Below are 23,161 nucleotides of genomic sequence, written 5' to 3'. Positions count from 1 at the left end.
CCTGTAATCCCAGCACTTTGGAAGGCTGAGGCAGGTGGATCATGAGATCAGGAGTTCAAGACCAGCCTGGCCAAGATAGTGAAACCCCACCTCTACCAACCTCTACCAAAAATACAAAAAATTAGCTGGGCGTGGTGGCTGGCACCTATAATCCCAGATACTCAGGAGGCTGAGGCAGAGAATTGCTTGAACCCGGAAGGTGGAGGTTGCAGTGAGCCAAGCCACTGCATTCCAGCCTAGGTGACAGAGCAAGACTGCATCTCAAAAAAAAAAAAAAAGAAAGAAAATGGAAATGGGCCCAGGTGAGTATTTAATATTATGTTTGCATTATTTTCTGAGAACTGCCTGTGGTGCCTAGGTTCAGGGCAAACAACCGATGAGTGGATTTGACAGATAAAATGTTCAGAATGTGATAATACCTAATTAGAAAAGAAAATACTAGAGCTATGATCATTATAATGTAACATCGTGTCTCTCTCCACCCCCTCTCCAGTGGAAAAATGCTGTCATTGACTTACGTTTCCCTGAAGTGATTCTAGTTAAATAACCCAATGAAATATGAAAGAGGGAAACCTGTTGGAAAGAGGGAAATTTGTTTAAAATATGGTAGATAAACAAGATGAATTTTTTTTATCCTACAGGTTAAAATATCCCCTGAGGTAAATGGGCTTTGGGAATAGATGTTTATATTGGTTCCTATGTCTCCCAAAGGCCTCCATGTCAAACCAGCAATTTTGTAGGAAAACAACATGGTAACAGGCGGCTATTGCCATTTCCTTTTCAAATGTAAATGATGGGAATTTAAAATTGCATTCATCAAATAGTTCTAGTGAGAGAGAGAGAGAGAGAGAGAGAGAGAGAGTGTGTGTGTGTGTGTGTGTGTGTGTGTGTGTGTGTTTTCTTTAAAAATCACTTTGCCAGGCATGATGGCATGCATCTATAGTCCCAGCTACTGGGACATGAAGCAGGAGCATCACTTGAGCCCAGGAATTTGAGGCCAGCCTGGGCAATAACAACAACAACAAAAGGTATAGTCTCAAGAACCCAACTGGGTTCAAATCCTGACTCTGTCACGAACTAGCTGTGTGACCTTGGTCAAGTTTCTTAACCTCTCTGTGCATATAGTCCTTATCTGAAACTGGGGATAACCTACCAAGAGAGCTGTAAGAATGTGACTAAAGTGCTAAGAACAGTACTAAGAATGCAGTAAATGCTCAGTTAATTTTGGGGATGAGTGTCATATAACCTAGCCCAAACTGTAGATAGAAAAATAGAACAGGTTGGGAGTAGTGGCTCACACCTGTAATCCCAGCACTTTGGGAGGCCAGTGAGGGAGGATTGCTTGAGTGCAGGAGTTTGAGACCAGCCTAGGCAACATAGTGAGACCCCTATCTCTACAAAAACAATTTAAAATTAGCCAGGTGTGGTGGTGTACACTTGTAGTCACAACCACTCAGGAGGTTGAGGAGGGAGGGTTGCTTGGGTTCAGGAGGTTAAGGTTACAGCAAGCCATGATCATACCACTGCACTTGAAATCCTGTCTCTTCAAAAGCGGAAAAGAAAGAAAGAAAGAATAAGAAAGCTCACAAAATCGGAGAATTTCTCCTCTTTCAGCCAGGCATGGTCACATCCACCTGTAGTCCAACTATGCAGGAGGATCGCTTGAGCCTAGGAGTTCAAGTCTAGCCTGGGCACCAGTTTTAATTAAAAGATTTTAAAATTTTAATCGTTTTTAAAAAATTGCTTTAGAACTTTCCCCAGTTACCTTTACTTGTAGAAAAAGTCTTCAGTTGAGGAATATATGCAAATACCCTTTTCCAATAATTTTTATTAAAGACAGTGTTGATCCAAAGACCCCTCCCCCCGTCAAGGCATGGTAAACTTGTCGTAATATGCAGTTGTAGTAGCAGATAATTCCTGGCTCTAAGAAGATTGAGGTTGCTCATCTCTGAGAGCCATAAAAGTGAATGACCTTCTACCTGATCTTTAAAATGAGTATTTAATTTTAGATTTAAAACATCATTTCAATTATAAACAAAATACTTTGATTTTAAAATCATTATTTGATAATACAATTAAGATTCTCAAATTTTAAAAATATATTTGTTTTGAAAATACATGGACTATGATCAGAATTTTAATTTTTTTAAATACACGAGAATAACTTGAAATATGTATAAACTTGTAAGTTACTTTCATGAAAGATTCTCATTTATTGTAGTCGGAGTTCCTTTCTACAAAAAGTAATTCTGTGCCAAAAATATATCGTAAATCTCTCTGCATATATTTCATCTACCTCACAAAAGATGATTTATTTATATTGAAGAATTGGTTATTATCTCATGTAAGATGCTGAAGCCTTAGAAAATCACAGTTTATTAGTCATTATAGGTATAAATAAGCATAAACTAAGTATAGATTTATATTAAAGCATTTGAAAATTATTTTGGTCATGACTACAATAATAATACTGAATTGAAAATCCTTTTAACTACATATAAGAAACCTGTTCACAGAGAGAATCCCTAACCAAAAAGCCTAGTATTAATTCTTTAGAGTTCTTTATTTGAAGGGGTACTGAAAAACAGCAAGGAATGTTTTGTTTTATTTTGTTTTGTTTTGTTTTTGGTAAAGACATATTTAAAAAGATGGCTCAGACCAAATAGAAAAGTAACTTTTAAGATTAATATACTATGACCCAATAGGGTTTAATTCAGGAATGCACGGATCATTCATAATATGTAAATTAATTAATCTCATTTACTCTACCATGTGAAATAGGGAAAGGATGTGATAATACTATACTAACCTCTTAGTAAGCTAGAAATAAAAGGAAGCTTTAGTGGTGCAGTATGTCTGTCAAAACAAAATAGCAATTATATACCTTAATTTCATGAAACCTTAGAGTTCTCTGTATGTTAGAAGTCAAAGATTTCTCCATACTATTATTCAATATTTTCTGTAAATCTAGCTAGTTTGGAAAGACAAGAATAAGAAATGAAGTGAATAAATATAGGAAAAGAAATGAGAAAACTTTTATTTGCAGATTACATTTTAAAAAATGTAAGCATTGTGATTTCAATTTATTGGTGACAAAAATTATAAATTAAAATAAAAATTTAAAAGAATCAGCTGAAAAATTTAAGATCCAATAAGATCATTTAGTAAGGCTTGAGATATAAAATAAATAGAAAATCAATTGCCTTCCAGTATATCACTAACAACCAGTTGAAAAGAGGAAAGTAAATGCTATTAATAATAACCACAAAAATTACATACATCTAAGAAAAGTATTAACAAGTAACGTGCCAGATTTTTTAAATACTGTGTTTTACTTTGCTACATTTACTGGAGGACATAGGAGATCAGAACAAACGTGGGAGGCTGGCCACATTTCTGATGGAACACCTCACCGTTATAATTAGGCAATTCTCGCCAATTACCTTGAGTATAACTCCTGTAACATCCCAGTGAAGCTTTTTCTAGAATTTTTAGAGTAGGTTCTAAAGTTTGGCTAATTATTTAAGTAATAATAGGCAAAAAAAAAAAAAAAAAAGCATGACAGCACACGTACCATATTTCTGGAATGTGCAATTTAGATTAGCTAGGCCAGTTTTCTTATAAAATAAAGATTTCTAAGCCTAAGAAAATGACTGATTGCTCTTTTTCTATTTTAAAAAATGACTAAGATAAGATTATAAGTATTAAAAGAAGAGAGAGGGCCAAGCTGAAAGCAAAGGGTTATTTGTTTGTTTGTTTTTTAAAGAAAAACCTGGGGCCAGGCATGGTGGCTTAGCTGTAGTCCCAGCACTTTGGGAGGCTGAGGCAGCCAGATCACTTGAGCTCAGGAGTTCAAGAGCAGCCGGGGCAACATGGCAAAACCCTGTCTCTACAAAAATACAAAAATTAACAGGCTGTGGTGGTGTGTGCCTGTAGTCCCAGCTGTTTAGGAGGCTGAGGTGGGAAGATGGCTTGAACCTGGGAAGTGGAGATTGCAGTAAACCAAGATTGCACACTGCACTCCAGCCTGGGTGACAGAGCTAGACTCTGTCTCAAAATAACTAAGTAAATAAATAAATGATCTTATATGTCTGTCTACAAACAAAACTTAAAGGATGTCCAGTGGTAACTTATTTAATGCAGACACCTAATTGCCTCTTGACAGCTGATTTAAAGAAAAAAATTAAATACTTATATCCCAATCAGTTTAGAAAAGCATCATGAATAAACACTAAAACCTAAATCTCATACGAATAATTTGTTAAGTATTTGTGTAGAAACAAGACAAAAACTCCTAAACTCTAAAGAAGAAAACAAAAGCAAAACTGTTATCTGTAGGACTCATAGCTATTGTCAGTTCTATATCTTAAAGCAGTCCTTGAAGACACGTATTTAACAGTTTACAACCTACAGCTGCAAGGAATAAGGCTGAGTGCCAAGCACCTTTTGTGTGTGGACTTTAATGATTTCATTTAGTTTTAATGCCGTAAGGCATCAGTTGGATGTTTTCTTCCGATACTCTTTGATATCTGTTACTCATTGGGAAGTTCATTTTAGATTATTATATCTTTAAGCTATATATAAATTATACTTCTACCAACACACTTTAGTCAGCATGTCTACAGCAATGCCAACACAGGCAGTTATCACCTCAACAATGTATCGGTCAGTAAGCTACTCTCTGATGAAGAATACGATGATCTATTATCTTAGTAGCTGCTTCAGAAATCCAAGTTAGAAAAACTTTCTGCTTTGGGAAGGATGTTAGCGTGCTCTCTCCAAGAGTTAGCATCCACCTTTGATGAAGGAAAACTATTGCTGTTGCCCAACTATAATCAGTCTTTTTCTCTAGGAGACTCGGCATTTTTGGCAAATTCTTAACATTGAAGGGGAAAAAATTTTTCATTCCCTGAGAACATTATTCTTCTGTCTATGTAGGTAATAAAATATTACTTAGTGGTGTATTCATGTAATTAGATTGTAGAGAGCTTGTAATTGAAGACCCATTTTTAAATTTGATTGTATCAATTTCAAATTCACAATGTATATGTGAAAATCACTTTAGTGTATTCATTGTTTGAGCAAATATTTATGGAATACTTATACTGCATTAGTATCAGTATCTAGGTGAGCACTGCAGTCTCAAAAATTAAGAAAAAGATGCAGGGAAATCCAAAGCCTACTGCCGTGTGTGTGTGTGTGTGTGTGTGTGTGTGTGTGTGTGTGTGTAGTTAAATAAGCCATTCTGCACTTGGCAAGTTTTGGGTACTTTTACTTGTAGAATTTGGGATTTGAGTGGCTTCTGTTAGTGCTGAGGGTCACACTGAACCAGACAATTCAACTGGCCCCAACCTAACTTACAAAGACCTGTCTCTGGTCATTGAACAGAGGCAAATTAATCCTCTCTCTTTATTAAGTTGAAGAAAGTGAATATATGTATGTATATATGTATAATTAACATATATATATTCCTGTTATATATTTATATAATTAATTTATAATTTTTATATATTTATATAAAATTTAGTTAGTAACATAATTATTTAATTTTGTTAGTTAATACATAACATATATGTTATTTATACATAGGTATACATGACCATATGTATTTGTATACGTATATGTAATTGTATACAAAGTATGTATATTCACATTATGTATACATAAGTATATAGGCATTAATCTTATAATAGTATGTTCTATGTTATGTATACATAACATATATATATTCTATATTAGTTAGCATTAATCTTAAGAACTAATAATACAAAAGAACTTTCCTTGACAATTTTCACATTCCCTCCATCCTGGACTTTGTTTCTGTTCTGTTCAGATTTATTACACAAATTTGCCTCTGATCTCTACATTCTTCCAGTAAACTGGAAACACAAGACCTTTAAGGAAATGTGAGGAAAGCAGGCAAAATGAAACCAGACAAAAGACTACGCTTTGCAGTGAGAATTTCATTGTGGAGCCAGGAGAGCCATGTGTTCCTATTGTCAACCTGCCTATCCTGCCCCAACCCTGTTTCCTGGGCGAGCCCAGTTAGAACTTCCCTTTCTGGGTTTCCTTCAAAGCTGACCTGGCTGCAAGGCAGCAAAGACAGAAGCACCCCCCACCCTCCGACCCCTTGCATCTGTGTTGGGGGAAATGAGTTTCCCTAAGCCCACCCTTTGCATGGCCTGGCTGTAGGAACCCAAGTTTTGGTGCATGTTCTCCACTGAGTCCTTGGGTGAGAATTAGGGGAGATACTCTTGAGTCCAGATTAGCCCTGAGGATTAATTAGCCTCTAACAGAGCCCAAGGTCCTGCTTTTACGAACCCACTTCCCCCAACAAGTCAGTCAACTCTTGCCTCAGAGACACAGCATTCTATTCCCACTACCTTCCTTGAAGTTTTGCTCCAAATTTGGGTAGTTTGGGGCTATTAATCTGTCAGACCTGAATGGCCAGAATTTTCACCAGAGAGGGAGGCTACCAGCCCAGTTCCTGCAGATATGAAGCAGGCAGGATGCCAACTGCTTCCTAGGGCTGCCTCCTCTCCATTCTTTTTTTCTTTTCCCAGAAACTTTATGTGTCTTCTCAATGACTTATCAATAAACCATTGTTATTTTTCCTTTTAAAAAGAATCTAATAATATTATTAAATAGAATTATTAAATTACAAAATCTGATTGTAACCTTAGATATCTCTAAAATTAGAGAAGTACTAGTCTTATTATACTTTGTGATGTTCAAACCTTCCCTTAAAATAGTGGGGTCTTCTGCCTTGGATTTAGACTCTCCTGATAACCCACCCTTGGGATCCTTAGACCAGATAGCCAGAGATTACCATGCCCTCACTACGCAGAGCCAATGCCCTTAATCAGTGGGAAGCAGATACAGAAGACTGACTTCCTCCCACATCAAGCCTTAAGGGTAAGGGATGGAAATCTTTAAGCTGCGGGGATGAGACAGGAATAATACAGGATGATCACAGATGATTAGGAAAATTCCGGTCAGCAGTTTCACATGACTAGCAAAAGGAAACTGTTGAAATAGCTGCAGAACCCATGGGCTGATAAGACCCTGAAAAACAGGGTGTGTATCAAGCTGGCTAAGACCAACTGAACCAAACGGTTTGGTTCTGGATTTGCCCTAGGTTTCACCTAGGACCTCATTATACACCCATTAACATACAAATCACACACCCATCAGTGCCATGGCAGTTCTGGGCACACCCATATTTGGTGTAAAAATGAGTGACACCACAGTTCTGAGAAACCTTTACCTTTTTCCAGGAATCTTCATGAATATTCCACCCCTTGGTTAAAGAAACCATGAAGATAGGAACCCCAACCCCCTTGCATGATTCTCCCTTGAGTACATCCCCACTCCCCTTTCTTGAGTGTGTACTTTTGCTTTGCAACAAGAACAAGTCTCTGTACTTTCACTTTAAAAAAAAGATTATGGGGCTCTATAAACATAAAGAAGGATTTAGACAAACTGGCAGTCATTCAGAGGGGAAAAGCCAGACAGAAAGGAAGCTTGAAACCATTCCATATGAAAAATAGTCAAAGAGTTAAAATATTGACCAGGAAAAGAGAGGCCTCCGGGGATATAAGAGAGTTATTTTTTCAGTGTTTGAGGATTTATCTTGTGGGAGAAATATTAAAATCAATCTATCTGTACTCCTAGTGATGGAACTTACAGGAAATGAAATATTTCTACTTAACACAGGAAGATACTTCTTTGTTAATTCAAAGATGGACTGGGCAACACAGGGAAGTGGTTCTCAGTAGTTCCCATCTTTAAGACCAGTGACCCCATACATAACTGGGCAAGGCCAGCTGAGTCATTCTTCACACCATCTCTGCATTTCTTCTTCACCCTTGAGATCCATCTCCATCTCTCCATCTCCCCTTCGTCATCTTTTCCCTGGAAGACTACAGTCACCTCCTGACTGGTCTCCTTGAATCCATTCTGGCCCCTCCAATCTGTCTGCCATCCTGCAAAAGAAGTGTGAGCTTTACACAATGCAAATCTGATATTTTAACACAGCCAGCTGCATGTTTCTTTAATGTCTTCCTCTTTGCTTTGAAAAATAGGACCCAAATTTGGGAGGCGGAGGCGGGCAGATCACTTGAGGTCAGGAGTTCAAGACCAGGCTGGCCAACATATAGAAATGCTGTCTCTACTAAAAATACAAAAATTAGTTTGGTGTGGTGGTACGCTTCTGTAATCCAAGCTATTTGGGAGACTGAGACAGGAGAATCTCTTGAACCTGAGAGCTGAGATGGCACCACTGCATTCCAGCCAGGTGACAGAGTGAGACTCCATCTCAAAAAAAAAGAAAAAAAAATAGGACCCAAAGCATAACAAGTGCTCAGGTCCATGGTCTTCCAACCTCATCTTACTCCACTTAACTTTCATTGCTCCAGCCACACTGACCTCCTTTCAGTCCCTGGGAAATATCTTGCTTTTTCTTACAACAGGACTGTGCACACAAAATTCCTTCTACCTGGAATCTGTAGTCGCTGCCCTATTCCCCTGGCCAATTCACTGATACTTGTAGTTAGAAGCTCCACTCCCCACCCTCCAATCCAGCATGATTAAGATTCCTGTAACACACTCTCAAACAACCATGGTGGTCTGCTTATTAACGCCCCTCTCAGGTGATATTCTTTTCTGTGATTACTTCCTGTCTCCCATATTATATGATTGGCTGCATGAAGACACATGTTGAAGCTTGGTGGGTGCCCACATTTATTTACCGAATGGGTGAATTCATAAGGCTTTGCAGGGTTTCGTGAGAACCTGATTACTTGGACGGGAGAGCAAAAAAGCATACAAGTGGCTACAGCGACGGTTTGTCAGGTCCCTAGCAATCTTGAGAGTTTGTCCATTTGGTGCATTTGACTCAGGCTTTTTTCATCGTTGTTATTCTTTTTTTTCTTATTCAGGGCCTACAAAACTACCTATTAATGATACTTGCATTTTGCATCATCTTGACTGGAGCCTTATGCACTGCTTTTTCTAAAATCTAACAATAACAAGACCAGCAGATGGCAGCAGTGGTTAAGAGACTACGTCTATCGGACAAGAGGGATTATGCTGAGAACAGAGTGCATTTTCACAAAGCAAATGGATCTCAGCCACTGTTAGAGTGGGTAAATGACTTTTTCCCCAAAAATGTGAGAATGAAGGAAAACTGAGTTTCATTCAAGTATAAAATGAAAATTTCTTCTGATGAACTGTTTATGAAGGTAGGACTTTACTTGGTGACTAAAATGTCTACATTATTATAGCATTACATGCAAGGACGCTCTTTTTACCACAATATGTACCTAGTGTTGCATAATCTAGATCACAGCATGAAGTCCATATACAAAGAAGTTACAGTGCAGATTTCTCACCTATTATCCCAATGAAGTGAGGCAGAAATACCTTGGGCAAGGAGGGAGAGCCTTACCTTATAATGAAATTAGATTCCAAAGATATTTGGATCCTTTGTTTCATAAAGTAAATGTCATAGTTGGTAACTAAAGTGTTAAAAAGCCCATTTTATTATTTTTGGCCAAAACTTATGTTTATTTCAAGTTAATATTGCCCAACTCTACATCATCTACCCATTTTATCTCATAATGCTTTTGATTACCTCCAGATAAAATCCATTCTCAGAGAACAAAAATTTTTCACCATTGAGAATATGTACGTAACATAATATGTACATACACAAGTACATGCACATACATAAATACACAAAGATTTTGCTAGAGTGAGATTCTAGGTTATCAGTAACAATTTACAGGAACCAACCACTCTTTTGAATGTACAATTATTTTTTTCTGAAATACACTTTTCTAAAACCCTCTTAACTGGAGGTTTTCCTGTTTTCTTCTTGTTTTAACTGGTGGTTTCCAGTAGACAAGATAAAATTACAGGTATGCTAGTTGTATTTTTTTAAGAAAACTGAAATTAAGTCAGTCAGAGTGGCACACACCCGTAATCCCAGCTCCTGGGGAGGCTGAAGCAGGAGGATCTCTTAGCCCAAGAGTGTGAATTCGCCAGCTGGGTGACATAGCAGGGTCTAATCTCTAAAAAAGAAATTTGATTTAAATTTATAAGAAAAAAGAAAATTGAAACTGAACTGCTAGTACAAATGTTTATTGCAATTGTTTCCAAAACCTGGAAATAATATAACCCCTATTCAAATGTACATTTTACCCATTCCCACCTGATAGGACTGTATATTACTTTGCTATGCAAGACAAACAAAGCAACATTCTATTTGTGTGTATACTCTGAAGTCAGTGTGCCTGGGTTTAAACCCCATCTCTGTTTCATTTTATTTGTGTGGCTTTGGACAAGCTCCTAAGGCCCCTATATTAGACCCCTCATTTACAAAATGGAGTTTATGATGGCACCTACCTCACGTGGTTATTATGTGATTGAAATTAGTTAAAATCAGTAAAGTATGCTGATGAGTATCTGGTACTAGGCAAACACTATGTAATTGTTAGCTTTTATTATTCTGTGTTTGAAGGGGAAAAAAGGCTTTTGTAGATTGGAGAATACTATGTAAGAGCTACTGAGCTCACCACCTTCCAATCCAAACAATTATTACTCTCCAAATGAATACTACTTAAAAGTGATACAGCTTCTGTTAATTTATTGAATTGCTAATAACTGCAAATATTCTGTTTGTTTATTGAATTGCTAATATTGCAAATATTGTTTGTTTATTGAATTGCTAATAATTGCAAATAAATATTTGATTATAACTTCTTATACTCATTTTAATTGTAACCTGAAATGTCATTAAATTATGCTGATAACTTTGAATAAATTGTGATACAAAAGCTATTTTTCTCATTTAAATATATTTTAGAATTTTATATTTGATAACATTTAATTATTCTTTGGTTGAGATTTCCAGTTTATATGCAAAATTTTACATGTGAAGTAAAGCAATTGCATAAGAAAAATGAAAAATCAATCTTACTACTTCTGTATAGTTTCTGGTACCAGACAAGCTTTTTCAAAATAGTTACCAAAAAAGCAACTTATTAGTTAGCGGCTAGTCTAAATGGGCAATTGCCAAAAATGCATTTTGTTTGTACCTTGGGAAGTGAATGCCTAACTCTCTTGAGGTTTTTAGGTTTTATTTTTTCTAATCTAGTATGGCTAAATTCTAGTGTTTATTTTACACTTTTTTTTTTCTGGTGTCACTTTCTGTCAAATGATAACCCCGTCTGTACTAAAGAGGTCCTGCCATCTTGTGCACAGAGATGAGAGATGGCACTACATGTAGTAGAAGTTGCAGCCAGTCAGGCTGGTATCAGGTTATGGGAATTTTCTACCCCAGGAACAGAAAATTCTAATAAATTTTAAAGGATTTAGTACAGCATCTCCCCAAGCTACCAAATCTATTTTTATTCCTGTTATTTATTTATATTCAGAATTACTAACTACTAGACTTATATGTCTCAATATTGATTACAAGAAGAATCTTCTGAAATGTCAGGCAACTGCATCTGCAGACCTCAGTCTGCGGTAAATATCAAGCAATTCAACTTTATCTAATAATGTCATGACTTTTCTCTGCTTTTTGGGAGCACTTCTAGCTTCACTAGTGGAGCTCCACATGGGTCCCATGGTGCTATCCAAGATTTACAAGGTTTAATTTTATTGCAATAAAAATGATGAAAAATACACAAGAAGTGCAAGAGGTCGTAACCACCAGAGGCAAGTGACTGGGGAGACGGTCAGCTCACCTGAAGATGATTAGCACCACATGGTGCTTCAAGTGGATGGGCGAAACACTAGAGCTCACCGCAACAGCAACAGGAGATTTAAATAGATTTGTGTGTATTTTATGGTAGTAAATGATAAAATAGACTAATACATATTTATATAGACTAATATATAGAGAGACTAATAGATATAGAAAGAGACTAATATATATATAGACTAATATATATAGACTTATTATATATACTATATATATATATATATATATATATATATAAAGTATTCATCACATACACAAAGAAAAGGATTTACCTTACTTGGCAAAAGGGGCTCGCATATGTCAATAAGGACCTTGAGATGTGAAGAGCACTCTGATTATCCAGGTGGTCACGATGTAATCTCAAGGGTCCTTGAAAGTGGAAGAGAAGAATCAAAGTAAAATAGGAGATACGATGATGGAAACGGAGGTCAGAGTGATGTAATATGAGAAGGACTAAATCCATGAATTGCTGAATTTTGAGATGGGGGAAGGGACCACAGGCCAAGAAATGTGGGCAGTTTTTAGAAGCTGGAAAAGACAAGGAAATAGATTCACCCCTACAGCCTCCAGAGGGCACAGCCTTGCCAGTCCCCTGGTATTAGCCCATGTCAGACTCCTAGTCTACAGAACTGTAAGAAACAACATTTGCATTGTTTAAAGCCACTAAATTTGCGATGGTTTGCTACATTAGCAATGGGAAAACATAAAAATATTACATTTATGTTTAAAGTTATTATTAAAAAATAAATACCATTTATTCTATAGAAACTTAGAAAGTTTCAAACTCCACATCTCACTTATTTATCTCATTGCTACCCCTCTTTTTTCTCTTCTTTGGGCACGTTAGAAGGAATACAACTTTTGGGCCAGGTGTGGTGGCTCACCCCTGTAATCCCAGCACTTTGCGGGGCCGAGGTGGGTGGATCGCCTGAGGTCAGGAGTTCGAGACCAGCCTGGCCAACATAGTGAAATCCTGTCTCTACTAAAAATACAAAAAAAAATTAGCCGGATGTTGTGGTGGTTGCCTGTAATCCCAGCTACTCGGGAGGCTGAGGAAGAGGAAGTGCTTGAACCTGAGAGGTGAAGGTTGCAGTGAGCCGAGATAGTGCCATTGCACTCCAGCCTGGGCAACAAGAGCAAAACTCCATCTCAAAAAAAAAGAAAGAATACAGCTTTTGTTCTAGATTTATACAAAGAAACACACTTGGTGTTTTCTCATATTCTATTATTCCCACTCTTAGAGTCTTAGAAGGTTTCAAATTTGCAAACAGAGATGAGTTGGATATGGTAATGAGATTACTGATCTGAGAGCCAAAAAAATTCGACGATTCTCCTGGCCTTGCCTCTGGTAGGTGACATCACTTTGTGAGGTATTTTAACTTCCTCATATTTCTAAATGGTTGTTTTCTACTAAAGGAATTCTAAATTTATACAGGTATAAAACTTTGTTACTATGGACACATTCTAGTGGTATAATTTAATAGTATCCCAAGTTGCTTCAAGGTTCACCTTATACATTTGTGTCCCATTCCTGAAGTACATAATAGGATAGGACCCACCAAACATTGAATGGAGTCACCCCTTTGCAAAGTGATAAGGTGGTCTAGCACTCCCTTTTTTGAAATCCTGAGTGTGGGCACTTATAACCCTTTAAGTTAAGGCCCCAACACTGATAAAATAGGAAAAGTCTCATTTTAACATGTGACTCTCAAAATAGGTCCACACATTTTTGTGTGGGTTCCCTACTCACATAGGGACTGGTAAAATCCATATCCACTGACCTTAATTCAACAGCATCACCTGTGTAATGAAGGTGTTCAAGTGAAGTATTTCACATGCATAAATGTATTTGATAACCGTTTTAAGATCCATATTATTTTTTAAGTAAAGGAACTGAGCCTCAAGAAATTGCAGTGCCCTATTTTTAGCCAGGCTGTAAGTATGTCACACAGTCAGAACTTTGAGTCAGAGTTTTCTACTCTAATCATTTAATATTCATGAAATGTCAGCCATGTGTGAGGCGTGGGGAATAGAAGAAAGAACTAAAGAGAACGCTCTACTCTCCTCCTCAAAAGGAGCCTATATTTCCTAGATTAAGCGTCTCCTCTTCTTGTCTATCTCCTGCAATACCAGCCCATTTCTCTGCTTCACACTCTCATTATCTTTAAACACGTTTATCTCTCCTCAGAGCTACAGGCTTCTTGATCTCACAGTACATTTCTGATTTACCTTTGTAGTATCCCTTCAGCGATCTAGGTAGCCAATACAACATTTTTACAACATATGTACAATGAATATTTACTGAATGAATGAAAGGAAGCTAAATCCTAAAGGCCTCATTTGGTCCTAAAATGATCTTGTGCCTCGTATTTAGGTTTCACATTGAAAGGAACAGTTTGAGAAACTGCTTCATTAAAAGACATTCGAATTCAAGGCAATTTACACTTTGAGTATGTAACCATTTTCACCATAGCTCACATTCAGTTAATACAATGGATAGAACTTAAAAAGTGTAAAGGAAAACTCTTATATACTCTTTACTTGTCAGAAAGAACAAGAGTAAAACTTGTAATTTGTGTCGTATCTTAAAAGAATATAAAAAGGTAAAAGAACATCTTATGGTTAGAATAAAGAGGAGACAAATAAAATTACTTATGTTTTCCATTTTTTCTTGTTTTTTTTCTCTGAAGCTCAAGGAGTACACTCACACAAAAAACTTGTATTCTCCCATATGAAATTATCAGGGAAGATGTTAAAACTAAACAGCCAAATAAAAAACCTGTCAATACAGGCTTTAGTTTTGCTCCAAATAGAAAAATTAATATTCTAAGTAATTTAGAAATTTAAAAATATTAAATATATTAAAGCTGTAATGAATTCTACATTGCTCTCTTAAGGAAAAGAAATATCAGTACCTGTAAGATGTATCTGACATTCACAAACAGTAGCCACCAAAAAACCAGGTTTGGTTGCTGGGTTGAGATTCTAAATTCTGATATTCTGAAAATAGTGCATGTCTCTCTCTCTTTTTTTTTTTTTTTTTTTTGAGACGGAGTCTCGCTCTGTCACCAGGCTGCAGTGCAGTGGCACAATCTCAGCTCATGCAATGTCCGCCTCCTGAGTTCAAGTGATTCTCCTGCCTCAGCCTCCCGAGTAGCAGAAACTACAGGCACGCGCCACCACGCCCAGCTACTTTTTGTATTTTTTAGTAGAGAGGGGATTTCACCACGTTGGCCAGGATGGTTTCGATCTCTTGACCTCGTGATCCACCCACCTCGGCCTCCCAAAGTGTTGGGATTACAGGCGTGAGCCACCGTGCCGGGCCATGTCTCCATGTTCCTAAAATTTTTATTTTAATGTGCATGACAATACAGCATGAAATAATTCATAGACTACTTTCTTAAAATTTAAGTAGTTTAAGAAATCCAGGAAAATATTCTTTCCTATTGTTTTTGCATAAATTATAGCATTAATGAATATTCACATCCTAGGTATATAATTAGTATCATTCAATACAACTTGCTGTAAATAGTCCCTGCCATAGGTTAGGAAAGTTTATGAGTAATGGGACTTCTCCACAGAGCAGTTACTCAACTTTAATAACTAGGGGAAATGTTGTAGTCAGGTAATTGGTTAAAATGTAATATTCACACAAAATGAGGTTTCTGATTGTCTTACCTTCAGTTATTATTGTACATTAATCTTTAATTCATCTGTAAATACATTTTCAAATTTGACCACTAGAGGGAAGTGTAGGGTTAATTATGATAGTCTTTGGTAGTCTGTTATGAAATGTAAACTTTTTTCTTTAAGTTTGAGTTGTCTCTCTCCTACTCTCTGTCTCTTCCCCTCCTTCCTTCCCTCCCTTCTTGTCTGTCTCCTGTATCCCTCCTCTCTAATGACCGTATTTTGCCATTTATAGATTTTTTTAATCTGAACTACAAAAAAACCCTATTTTCTATTTCACATGCTATCAGTCTAATTCTCAACGTGGCGTCTGCTTTTCAGTCACTGGGTTTTCATCACTCTTTTATTTTATTATTATATTTGGACTTTATCTTTTCCTAGAAGTTGAAAACATCACAAAACAATTCGATTTTTAGAATTATTTAAACAGAAGAGTCTGTTCTTGCCCTAGAATATTCAGGACATAGAAGAAGGCTCACAGCCAGTGCTACCAACATTAGTGAGTGTTGCTGAATAAATATTAAGCTAGAAGCCACATTATTCTCTGACCTAAAAACAAAGACATCATCACTAAATCATTAGGCTGAATGGCCTCAGGTTTCTCTAAGATGCTCTAGTAGTTCTTTGGCTTCATTAGACTTTTTGGGTCACAGAGACCTGGAACTATTTGCCCTGTTACTTTTGAAGATCTTTTTGCAAGCACGAGGCACAGATGTTTCCCAATAGTCTACTATGTCAATCACTTGCTGTAATTGGATGTTCACAGAATATGGATTCTAACAGAATTTACCATCACTTGTAGACTGGATTGAGGAAGATGCAGTCCTATTTTCTGGGCACAGAATGATGTTTTACTAAGCTAAAGGTTGGACTTAAAGTGGGATAGTACATAAGCCTGTTGTTTACTTCAGCTCTGAAATGCCTAATGGAAAATCACCATGAGACAAATTCCACAAAAATAGGAAAATTGGACATGTCTAACATGTTCAAATCATAAGCTGAGATATTTTGCAGAATTTGTATTTCTCTTTATTTGTACACTAAAGGTCATTTAGAATCCTGTCCCCTCACTTATATCATCTTAATCATAATGCTTCTTATTAAGGATCTCAAGTCTGAAATTCAAAATCATGTGTATGTGCTGTATTGGTAATAAAACCATCAAGTTTAATATGGGGATGTGACATATTAAATATGAGGTCAGAAAATATATAAAATTAAATCTCACCATATATTTTAATATATTGTTGTGTATTTTATGGGGAGTAGAGAGACTAGAAAGCAATTTTGTATTGAACATTTGAATGAGGGAATTTTTTGCAGATACGAGACTCTACATGCTGTACTATTTTATGTAAATATGTACCTTTTCTATGGCTACTGCAAAAATTCTAAGTACCTAATCATTGCTTAACTTCGATGCTTTGTAAGATCGATTTATCCTTCTGAAAAGATGATTCAGGATCATAAAACAAAGGAAGAAAATGTCATTTCCCTCAGCTTTTGTGTGGTTTTTCTGGGTTCTGCAGCCCCAGCTGTTTGACTTACTATTCATTCAGGCAAACTTTGCAGAAAAGGCAATGGGAAATCCAGCAGTGCCTGAATTTATGCAAATTCTTATGCAATTTACTTGCCCATGATACAGAAAAGCACATCAACAAAAATGCATTCATATTGATTGAAGTTCAAAACTACATTAAAAGAAAGTTCCTTAGAGAACAAGATGCTAACTATTTTTAATTTTTTAATGTTAACTTATGTTTTCCATTTAAATTCACTCTAAAACGGACATAAATTTTTAAAGTAGGTTTGTTTATTGTTTATCAGTATAACAAGTTTGTTTTAAAAACACTGACAAAAACAAAAGCATAAAACTGAAAATTAAATATCATGCTCATTCTTTTCCAATCTCTCAATTTCTATCTTACACACACACACACACACACACACTCACACACACACTTGGTCATATTGTTTTCCATATTTTGTTACTAAAATTAAAAATGCTTATATATTTTATACATATATTGAAACATCACCATGGACCTAATGAATATGTACAATATTTGTCAATTTAAAAAATTAAATTAAATGCGGCCATTAATATCTTTGCATACATATTTTATACACGTGTATATCGACAAGGCTATTTGTTAGAAGTAGAAGTGTTGTGTCACAAAGTGATGCACATATTAAATTTTGATGGTTATTGCCATAATGCCCTGCAAGAAGTCATAACTAAATTTTTGTCCTGCTAACAGATTCTTCAAACACTTGTCAAAATGATTTTTTACAATTATTTCTCAAAGTGATGCTATTTAAATGGCATCTGAGCATCTAAATGTGTCTGTTTGTTAATTTTTGAGCAGAATGATCAATTCTTCCTATGTGTATCAGATCATGTATTTCCTTTTTTGTAACTTTTTGGGTCATCTCAATTTTTTTTTTTTTAGGAAGATCTGGAATGTAAACTTACAATTTATAATATCCCTTTGTATATTAAAAAGAATTATCTCTTTACCTCTGATATGATTTTTTATAGATATTCTCCTAATTCGTTTTTTATTTTGGTTCTGTTGATAGTTACTATGCATTTAGTTCGTCTATGGTAAAATGTATCAAATGTTCCTTTTTAACAGACAGGTTTTGATCACACTCTCAAGATAATTGTTTTTAATCTCTATTATTTTGTTCTAATGCTTTTATTTTCATGTTTTATAATTAAATATTTAATCCATGTGGAGTTAATTTTAAAATAAGGCATAAAAGTTTACCTTTATTTCCAACTTTTAGTCAGTTAACTAAGCACCATTATTGAATAACTCTGCTTTTCTTCAGTGTTGTAAAAAAAAATGTTTTTAATGTATTTCAAATTATTATAGGTACTTGAATCAGTTTCTGGACTGTGTAACTTTTTGTGCTAAGATCATACAGTTATAAATATTCTGTCTCTCTCTCTCTTTTTTTTTTAAAGAGATGTCTTGCTCTATCACCCTAATCTAAAGTACAGTGGCATGACCATAGTTCACTGCAGCCTCGAACTCCTAGGCTCAAGTGATCCTCCTGCCTCTACCTCCCAAGTAACTGGGACTGTAGGCACACACCATCACACATGGCTAATTTGAAGTGTTGAGGGCCTCACTTTGTAGCCAAGGCTGATCTTGAACTTCCGGCCTCAAGCAATCACCTCAGCATCCTGAATAGCTAGGATTACAGGTGCAAGCCACTGTATTCGGCTCCTATTGTCTTAATAATATCTTTAAATTGTTTACCTCTTCCACTATCATTATTCTTTATTTCAGGTTATTCTAGGCTATTATTTGTTTACTTTGCTAGATGAATTTAGAATAAGACAATAAAATTTCAAACAGACATATAATATAAGAGCAACTGAACATCTGAATTTGCAAATTTAACTTAGGGACAACTGGCATCTTTCAACTACCAAGCCTTCCTATTCAAGAGTACTCATTATCTTTCCACGTTTTTGTTAGTTCTTTCATTATGCTACCACATGGTTTTCTGTTATATTATTACTATTGTTTTAAAGTGCCAGTTCTTGGTTTCACTTGTCAATGCTTGTATTTCTGTTTTAATCATGTTTTTACTGCCTGTGAAAGGTTTTATTTAACTTCTTAGCTAGTGAGGAAACCAGAAATATCCAGTTGAAGGGGAAAATTCAAAGAATTAACATATATAGGCAATAAGGAAAACCGACATAAATTTATAAATACCTTAGCAAAACCGATCAATAATCATTGGGCAATAATCAACTACATCTCCACCAGATGCCTTTTATTTGCATTTCTAAAGATAAAAATCATTTGTATTAATATTGAATTTCTGCAACTTAGCTGTAAAATAGCTCAAAGGCCATGAAAGACACAGACCCCAGCAGTATCAGATGAACTGGTAGAGTGCACGAGAAAGGACACTCAATGTAATCTCTTTTTCTTTGCATTTCAAAGCCGTGTTCAAATTTTTCTAACAGAAATATAGGGATGTTTTCCGAGGTAATATATTAAAATAGTCATTGCAGTTCTTGATACATCATAGTAAATGCTAAAAAATTATCTTCCCTGTTTTTCAGTCTAATGATGTCACAGGAGAAAGATGTCTTTGATGCAAATGAGTTAGAGAAGTGTGTAAAACAGGCTGTAGGGTTCAGAGGTGAGAATATTCACATCTGGCTGGGAAGATCTTCCTGGTAAAACGAATCTGGTCACCTCAATCCTGTGTCTTTTGCCTGCAGCACTTATCCCAGAGAAAATCATGAAGTTCCAATACTCACAGCAACATTTCTCTGTCATTTTATAGCATATACATGATGACCACTTTGGTATCTCATTTGTTACTTGAGACTCAGTACTGTAATTACACCAATTTTTTGAAAGACTATTTTTTAGAGCAGTTTTAGGTTCACAGCAAAATGGAAGAGAAGTTACAGAGATTTCCCATATACTTTCATCCTCATATGTGTAGCCTCCCCCAGTGTCAACATCTCTCACCAGAGTGTTACATTTGTTACAGCTGGTGAACCTACATTACCAAATCCTAACCCCCAAAGTCCATAGTTCACGTTAGGGTTCACTCTTAGGTACGGTACATTCTATAAGTTTGGGCAAAGTTATAATGACATGTATCTACCATTATACAGTGAATAGTTTCACTGCCCTAAAAATCCTCTGAGTTCTGCCTGTTCATGCCCGCCCCCACCACACACCCCCTCACCACAGGAAACCACTCATCTTTGTATTTTCCAGAATGTCATATCACTGGAAGCAAATAGTATGTAGTCTTTGCAGATTGCCTTCTTTCACTTTGTAATATGCATTTAAGTTTTGTCCCTGTCTTTTTATGGCTTGATAGTTCTTTTTATAAGTGCTAAATAATATCCCATTATACCACAGTTTATTTATCTACTCACCTATTAAAGGACATTTTTGGCAAGTATGAATAAATCTGCAATACACATCCAAGTGCAGGTTTTTGTGTGAACATGAGTTTTCAACTCATTTGGCTAAATATCATATAGTGTGATTGCTAGATCATATGGTAAGAGTATGTTTAGTTCTGTAAGAAACTGCCAAACTGTCTTCCAAAGTGGCTGTTTCATTTTGTACTCCCACCAACAATGAATGAGAGTTCCTGTTATTCCACATCCTCACCAGCATCTAGTGTTGTCAGTGTGGTGGATTTTGGCTATTTTAATAGCTGTGTGGTGATATATCACATTGTTAATTCTTAATTTGCTTTTCCCTGATAACATTTGCTGTGGAGCATCTTTTCAAATGCTTATTTGCAGTGTGTATGTCTTATTTGGTGAGGTGTTTTTTCAGTATTCAGGTGTTTGGCCCATATTTTAATTGTGTCATCTTTTCCTGTTGAGTTTTAATAGTTCTTTACATATTTTGGGTAGTCGTTCTTTGTCAATTAAATCTATTGCAAATATTCTTACAGTCTTTGATTTGTCCTTTCATTCTCTTGACAGTGTCTTTTGCAAAACAGATATTTTTAATTATAATAAAGTCTAGCTTGTCAGTTGTTCCTTTCATGGTTCATATCTTTGGTGTTTTTTCTAAAAAGTCATCACCAGATGCCAGGTCATTTGGATTTCTCTTATGTTATTTGCTAGGAGCTTTAGTTTTGCATTTTACATTTGCAAAATAATCTATGATCCATTTTGAGTTAATCTTTGTGAAGGGTAAGGTATGTGTCTAGATTCGATTTTTTAATGGATATCTAGTTCCAGCGTGATTTGTTGAAAAGATCATCTTTTCTCCATGGCATTGCCTTTGTTCCTTTGTCAAAGATTATTGGACTACATTTAAGTGGGTCTATCTGGGGGCTCTCCATTCTGTTCCATTGATCTATTTGCTTATTATTTTGCAAAGTTGGAGGACTGACACTACCTGACATCAAGACTTACTAGAAAACTATAGTAAAATAATAAGCAAATAGTCTATTCTAAAGAGCCACCATTATTTCCACTCATTCATTTGTCACGGATCAGTGCAAATGTGGTTGTCAACCCTGACATCAGTGGGGTAAAATGTATATTTATTCTTCAGGAACAGGTGAGTAGAGAGGTACCTGGTAGGAACTGTCCAATAAAGAGGCACAACAATTATTTTGTCTTTAATACAATAATTAAAAGGGCAAAAAGAGCTGTCTTTTTTTAGCAGATGTGAGCCCCCTCTAGAGACGCCTAGAAAAAGTTTGTCTGTGAATTTTAAAAGATCAGGATGAGCATTTCTCTGGAATACCATCCATCAGAGCCAAAGAGATCCTGTTCATATGATTAGCCTAGGAGAATGCTGAATATACTGAGCTAAGTCCATGTAAAGACCAAGTCCTTCTTATGGACTTATTCTTAGGGTGACTATATTCTTTATCACATGAACTGGGATACTATTGAGAACAAAGGGGAATACTCTTGATAATTATATTAGACCAACAAGTAAGCCTTAGCCAATCAGGACCTATAGTCACTCTACTTATATGTCAATGCCATAGACTGTAACAACTTTTTATATTTGAACTTATTGATTCCCAGGCATAGGGTCCCTTCATTGGACTCATCAAAATTCTAGAGAGCTGTTACAAGTACAGCTTCCAGCGACCTTACCTATAGAATTAAAATCTCCAGGAAGGTGTGTGGCAAAGTGAATTAACATCAAAGCACTCAATGTCTCTCCATAACAGTCACCTCCACTTCTGGCCTCTCCTGCAGGAATATTGTCCTTCCCACCCCACTATGAAGTTAAGCCATGTGACTTGCTTTGGCTAATGGAATGTAAATGGACTGAAGTCTAGCCATAGCAGAAGTAGTATGAGCCATTATGGGTTCCACTGTCTCTGTTTTTCCCACTCCAGGAAGATCAGTGATGTTTTTGATAAGGGCTACTCCTTTAACGTCGGTCCCTGTTGGGGCTCAGAAAATGATACCCAAAATGAATGTCTCAGAGGCCAAGTTTCTCTCTCATCTTCCCCTGCCTTTCTGTCTCTCACCCTTCCTTCTCCCCTGAGGTAAGCCATGGAAACTAGAATTCCTCTTCACAAAGACAAGTCATAGAAACCAGAACCCCTTTCCCCCCCCCAGCCTTTCCCAACCTTTCCGTGTGAAAGCCAGCCATAAAGAAATTAAAACCCTCATTCCTGAGGGGTCCTGCCCCATACTGGGAAGGAAGAAATGCTGCACAAAGAGACCAAGAAGAATCTAAACAGACGGGCCTTGCCAAATTTCCCCACTTTGTCTCTTAGCATTAGATTGTACCCTTTGTGTTCAATCACATTTCTACACAACAGTCCATCCTTCATTGAAACTAAGCATAAAAATCGATGGTTTTCCCCGTATCCTGGGTCTTTATTCTGAAGGCTCCTGTTCATGCAGAGCTATACTCAAATACATTTATCATGCTTTTTTCCTGTTAAACTCCCTTTTGTTATAGCGGTGTTCACCGTGACCTTTATGATGAAGAGGAAAAGAATCATCCCCTTTCTACCCCTATACCCCCGAGCGAAGAGGACATGGAGTAGAGCCACAGCCACATTTAAGGGGTATGTAACGTGAACAAAAATACATGTTTGTTGTAAGTAACTACAATTTGTGATCCATTTATTTCTCTATAATAATCTGGCAGGATATGTCTATATGTGATTTGAAAATCCTAAACAGATTGTTATGATTATTTTACTCAATAC

General features: G+C 36.3%; 1 protein-coding gene across 2 annotated transcripts in view; it reads left to right on the top strand.

Annotated features, from left to right (window-relative positions):
* The window catches only part of TMEM144 (transmembrane protein 144), a 52,912-nt gene extending 42,070 nt beyond the window's left edge, over window positions 1–10,842 (top strand). For both annotated transcript variants that reach the window (XM_064383788.1, XM_012448477.3), the window contains exon 12: window positions 8,940–10,842. In XM_064383788.1, the coding sequence (XP_064239858.1) occupies window positions 8,940–9,023 (84 nt within the window). In that variant the 3' untranslated portion in view covers window positions 9,024–10,842. The remainder of the gene's footprint in view (window positions 1–8,939) is intronic.
* Window positions 10,843–23,161: the final 12,319 nt, after the last annotated feature.

The sequence above is a fragment of the Aotus nancymaae genome, unplaced genomic scaffold, assembly GCF_030222135.1.
Source record: "Aotus nancymaae isolate 86718 unplaced genomic scaffold, 86718_ANA_hifiasm-v0.15.2.pri h1tg000033l, whole genome shotgun sequence".
Lineage (NCBI taxonomy): Eukaryota > Metazoa > Chordata > Mammalia > Primates > Aotidae > Aotus > Aotus nancymaae.
This window is presented reverse-complemented; position numbering and strand designations above follow the sequence as displayed.